Raw genomic sequence first — 6,000 nt, 5'->3', positions numbered from 1 at the left:
ATGTAAGGTTTCTTAGAGATAGCAGTGCAGACATAGCTTTTAAGTTATCCTAATGTGACCAAAACTCATCGCATTGATATAATTGAACTGCCAAAGAGCAACCCTGAACCCTGCATCATCCAAAAAACTCCTTCTGTTACAGAGGGTTACAGTGGCAAAACTCTCATTCTGCAAGCTTCTCAGTATGTGGTCATTCAGGATCTGAAGGCTTCAGAATTTTGATTTCAGACAAATATTTCTTCCCACTATTTAATCATTCATTACCCTGGCAATTAATAGAAACAGGGATAGTTTCTCTGGATTACGATCTTCAGTCATTCAGTGCAAAGTCAGCAGTAATGTTGAAATCTGTAAAACTGTAATTGTAATATAATAGTCTCCTTAGTGTTGTTCATTGCTACAGAGTGAGCTAGTGTCATTGGGGGCTGTCTGTTTGAATTGAAGAAACCTGGAAACACCCCAGTTTTAAAAAAGTCACTAATAAGGGAAAAGAGTATAAAATGATGCATATCACTGTGTAGCATTGAAAGTGCATGACTGGATTCACGTACTAGTCTAGAGTCACACGATTTCATTTTTCTGAGTGTGGAAGCATGCTAGCTGAATATGTTGCTACCTCTAGCAAATAGTAAACTGAATTGAATTTCATTTTAGTTTTTAAAAAAGGTTGAGAAACACAAAGAAAAAGGAAAAGAGCTTGTAAAGCAAAAATAAACAACCAAATGTTCAGCGAACAAAGTCTTACCTTCTCTCTCTTCACTTTCAGTAACAAGAGGCCCCCCTTACCCCACCCACCCCACCCTCCCCATCCCAGCAAGATCTTACACAAAGATAGAACAAAAAAATGCTAACAACCATCAATAATATGTAATACTGATGAGCCAAAGGCCTTGTTTAATGTTTATTGAAGATAAATTAACTGGCAGTGTAGAAGCCCCTTCAAGTTCAGATTCCTTGATCATTATTGGCAATATACCTGCTCGCTATTCCTTTAAGCTCAAGAACTATCATTAATTCTAAATTAAATTACCATTTATTTTAAAATGTGCTCTGCCATAATGGGAAATTGAATGCCAGAGATATGGGGTGTTATTGTGCTAAAGATTTACATTCCAAGGAAATTAAAATTGGGATGCAAGTCACCAAAAAAAGATGACTGAAAATGTACAGTATCAATTAGTTAAAGACAACTGATGTATCTCTTTAATGAGAAATCAGGAACTGATGTAAGAAGTTGAACAACAAGCTAAAAGTCAGGAATATCAGGTCAGATGGAGTGAATGGACTTGACAGACATCAAATAAAGGCTTCAACCTTGTTGTACAAATTACCTTGAAATGATTTGAAATCTAAGTCGTCTGACCTAATCGTCTATCTAATTAAACCTGAACACTGGCATCTGCTCTACCCTGCTGTTTTGTATTTACTTGGATTTAGAACCAAACCAAATTTTGTGTTCAAATTGTCATCCATCTCAGCTATGCACTTCGTTGCCCTCCTGGTTGGGTCCTTTGTTCTACCCTTTATAAACGTGAGACGTCCAAAATCACACAGTCCGCCCCTCAACTGGTACAATTCTTTCATCCATCAGCCATATGTTTACAGACTTAGGCTGGCTCCCAGTGAAACAATGCCTAACTTTAAATTTTGTACTTTTTCAAATGCCTCCGTGGTGCATGCCATCCTTATCTCTAATCCCCCACATAATTATAATCCTGAAAAATGTTTTCAACCCTCTAATTCTATTCTCTTACACACTGCTGAATGTAAAAGCTTCACCACTTGCATCTGTGTTAAAACTCTAGATTTTATTCCCTTAACATTTCTATCTCTTCACCTCTCTCTTCCTGGAAATCAAACTATGAAAAAATATATATGTATATTTGCCCAAACTTTTAATCATCTGGCCTTTACTGGCTTAGTGTTACATTTTGACTAATGATGTTCCTGCAAAGCGCTTTGGTGTTGTCCCTTATGGTAAAGGTGATGGAGAAATAAAACTTTTTACTGGGGTGAATTTGGGTGCTATTCAGAATATCGCAACCATCAGGTGCTTGTAGTTAAATGCTTCTACAATGCTGTTCAAAGGTTATCTTCTTAAAAGGCTTATTTATTTGTTGAAGCCTGTAGCTTAAGAAGTATGATTTTGAGATGAGAATGGCCATTATGCAGAAAGCTGATAACTGGCCTTGTCATTGGTAATCCAGTATTAGAATTTAGTGTGGAGAAATATTCTCTCATTAGATTTTCAGATGTGTTCCATCTTAGATACATATGGCAACAATTAGTCAAATTAAACAAATCCTCATAAATTAAGGAACTAGCAGCTTTTATTGATTGGCATGAGTTTATGACTATCTGCATCCTATAAAATGAGCAAAGGTTTCATCGTGTTTCAAAGGAATGTAATGAACCTCACATTCTCTCCCAATCACCCATATCTAGCAGACTGTGAAAGTATCATGTCATTGTGATTACCAATCTCAGTTCTTCCTTATTGAGAAAAAAAGCCCCAACATAATCTGTCTGGAGGAGGTGTGAAGCACTAGCTTCAACTAAGGGTTCTTCAATACTGGTTTGAATTAATTCTTAAATAGTCAAGATAACAATCGGCTGCAGGAAATCTCTGTCATTCAGGCATCTGTCAATCAGGATATTATGAAATGCTTTCCCCTAAAACCAGCAAAAAAAAACTGTTCTTAATAGCCTTCTGACAGTGCAAGCATATTAATGTGGAATCTTTAACATTGTAAAATATCACAAGATACTTCACAGGAATGTAATAAGACAATTTTTGAGACACATATGGTGATTTGGGCTCAGTGTGGTTATAATATACCTCCTACAAAAATATAGGAGGAAAGGGAGACAGAATGGTTTGTGGAGGGTGAATCAAAGCTTGGCGCCTCGGAGAATCAGGGATGGTGGTGATGATGCAAAGAGCAGAATTGGAGAAGATCAGAGAACTCAGCATTCTGGTGTAGTAAAGATTGTGGGCTAGGAGATAGTAGTAGAGTTCATCTTTCCAAGGACTGTTGTATGTTAGCAAGGGAACAACAGGCTATAGATAAAATTTAATGCAATGTTATTAAATGAAGAGAAAGATCACGTCATGCCAGTTTACAAAGAGGGGCAAACTGATGACTGAAATGGCAACTGATATTTAATACTGAGTGAAACACTTGGAACATTGGAAGTGGAGAAGGCCATTTGGCAATTTGAATCAATTAGATTGTAGCTGATCTGTATCTTACCTCCACCCATCTACCTTGGTGATAGTTACCCAACAAAATTTTATGAATCTCAGTTTTGCAATATATGTTGAACTCCAGGGGTTGAAAGTTTGCAATTACTTTTTCCTCCTTTTTCAGGAAAATTTCCTGACATCATCCCTGAAAGGCCTGGCTCAAATTTCAAGATTGTGCCCTGCTATAAATAAAAAGCACAAGGCATCAAATGCCAAAAATCTATGCAGATACAAGTTACATTTATCCCAAATCTGTTGGTTAAAAGAGGACATTAATTTTCTTTTCAAATTCCATGTTTATAACCTTAGAGGACTATTTCACAAATTAGAAATGTGACAGAATAAGGACCTTGGCTTATCAGGATGACAGTAGAATCAATTGACATCATTGGCCTTTTTAAGGGCATAGTTTGTACAAAAAAAGCTGCCATGCTCAATCAAAGTTTCTTTCAAAAGCTGACAAGTAGTTAAGTTCACAAAGACAACAAGAAGGTACTTTTTTCTGCAGGCAACAGTCACAGATAGTTTATACGGTCTCTTTGGAGATGAATTAAGCATGAGCATTTCAATATGACCTGGGATTTCCACCCACTGAGCTCCAAACAATTGCTCCTTGTGTATGAACCCCAGGTCAGAGGGCAAAACAGCGAAGAAAGCACCTGATGTCAAAAAGGCTCAGCAGATCAGGTCACCTGGCACAGAGACCTGCATTAGTCAATGGAGGCAAAAGGAACATTCTTGTGTAGATTGGGGTTCTGGCTGTGCCTGTTCCGACTTCGCAGGGAGGAGAACATCATGTTACAACCAGGAACCTTGCACTTGTGCATTTCACGGAGATGGACTGTCTTGTAGTGAACCCTCAGTGTCCCCTTGTTGCTGTACATTTTGTGGCAGATAATACACATGATCCCACCATTGCTGGTTGATGCTGCTTGCAATATCGAGGCCTCTAGGGCTTCATGACTGGAACCAGCAGCCTGGGACTGAACCTCTGCTCTGTGGGTGGATTCACCACTGTCGCTGGCCCCATCTATCTCATCCAACAGGATCCCCTCATCACTTCCCACCTCTGATTCCCGTGAAGAGTGGATACTGCTGCTGGATTGGATGCTGGAAGTGGTGCTGAGGTCCAGCACCATATAATCATCTGGTGTGACCCTTGTGTAGCCATTGGTGTGGGAATCTTCTGTCCCTGCTGGTGAACTGACTTCGTCCCTCATATCAAGTCCAATTCCATGGTGGCCACCATAGATCTTGGCCAAAAATTCCTCTCGGAGGTCCTTGGAAATTGGAGGAGCTGGATCCATCCCCATTTCATCCAGTTCCTTGGTCAGTAGCTTTCGATGAAGATTAATGTTGGCACTGTGTCTGGAAACAGCAAGAAGGGGCTGTGGTCAGTACATTATATGTGCAAAGTACTCCTGCAGATTTAACCTGGCCTAGAATATAAACATTAACATTTGCAGTTATGATAGATACCGAAAATTCCCTGATGGACTCCACCCTGATTTTTCAACAAGTGTTTAATAATGAAAGTGAAAATAAACTTTAAGCAAAGTTAGAAAGAGTAGGTGATAGTTATCAAGTGTTATTGCAAAGTCATTTAACACTTCGATGTTCTCACCCACTAATCCCACAGGCAGTGAGTTTCCAGTCTCAACTAGCACTTGGTGATTACATGGAAGGTATTTGTCCACACAGGAAAGGAGGGAGAATTAATTATAAGTCAAGCTCCCAGCAGCCTCTGAGAACCAGTTGGCTCATTCAATCTGGTGATCACCTTTGAATACTTTGATCATTTCACCACAGAGTTGAGTATCGCTTGAATTTTAAGGTTGACTTAAGATCATAAGAAATAGGATCAGAAGTAAGTTATCTGGCTCTTCCAGCTTACTCCACTCCACCCATTCGTCAAGGTCATGCCTGATCTTTCCTTACCAACATTTTTCTGCCCTACCCTCACATCCGTTGAATCTTTCAATGTCCAGATCTTTTCATGTCTCTCATGATTCAACTTTGAGAAATCCAAATGCTCTCCGCCCTCTGGGTGAAGAAATTTCTCCTTATCTCAGTCTTTAAGAGCCTACTTTTTTAAAACTAATTCCCCTAGTTATAGATTCCTCAATTTGAGAAAGCATCCTCTCTATTCTCTACCCTATCAGGCCCTTTTAATAATTTTTGGAAGTTTTTTTCTTCTTAATAGAATAGAATAAGAAGTGGGGAGCAGGATGGTACTGTAGTGACTGGTGCCAGTTTCGCTGCTTTCTCTAAGAGTTTCTATGTTCTCCTCATAACTGTGTGGGTTTCCCCCAATGCTCTGGCTTCCTCACACATTCCAAAGGCATACAGGTTACTCTGTTAATTGGTTACATGGGTGTAGCTGGGCCAGAAGGGTCTGTTAGCATGCTGTATCTCTAAATAAAATAAAATTAATCTTCTGAATTCTAAAGAATATTCTATTATAAAGAATCTAAAGTCTCAGTCTGCTCAATATCTCCTCTGACAATACTTCCATGGCAAGTACCTCCCTTCTTAGGCAAGGGGACCAAAACTGCGCAAAGTACTCCACCTGTCATCCTATCAGGGCCCTATGCAATTGCAATAAGACTTCCTTACAACCTGTTGAGTGGTCATTGAGTATACATACCATTCATTATCTTAATAATGTGCTGCACCCTTACAACAGTCTTCTATAACCTGGGTTCCTTTGAATATCAACACTATTTTGAAGCAGAAGTCCTCTCATAATGAGA

The 6,000-nt window shown here is 39.1% G+C and overlaps 1 protein-coding gene across 3 annotated transcripts in view; it reads right to left on the bottom strand.

The window, feature by feature from the left end:
- Positions 1-859: 859 nt before the first annotated feature.
- Positions 860-6,000, bottom strand: part of bnc2 (basonuclin zinc finger protein 2) — a 669,085-nt gene continuing 663,944 nt past the window's right edge. For all 3 annotated transcript variants that reach the window (XM_072258223.1, XM_072258221.1, XM_072258222.1), the window contains exon 5: positions 860-4,615. In XM_072258223.1, coding sequence (XP_072114324.1) covers positions 3,958-4,615 — 658 coding nt within the window. In that variant the 3' untranslated portion in view covers positions 860-3,957. The remainder of the gene's footprint in view (positions 4,616-6,000) is intronic.

Source organism: Mobula birostris, chromosome 5 (assembly GCF_030028105.1).
Source record: "Mobula birostris isolate sMobBir1 chromosome 5, sMobBir1.hap1, whole genome shotgun sequence".
NCBI classification, from domain to species: Eukaryota; Metazoa; Chordata; class Chondrichthyes; order Myliobatiformes; family Myliobatidae; genus Mobula; species Mobula birostris.
Note: the sequence above shows the minus strand (reverse complement) of the source record. Positions and strands in the feature narration are given on the sequence as shown.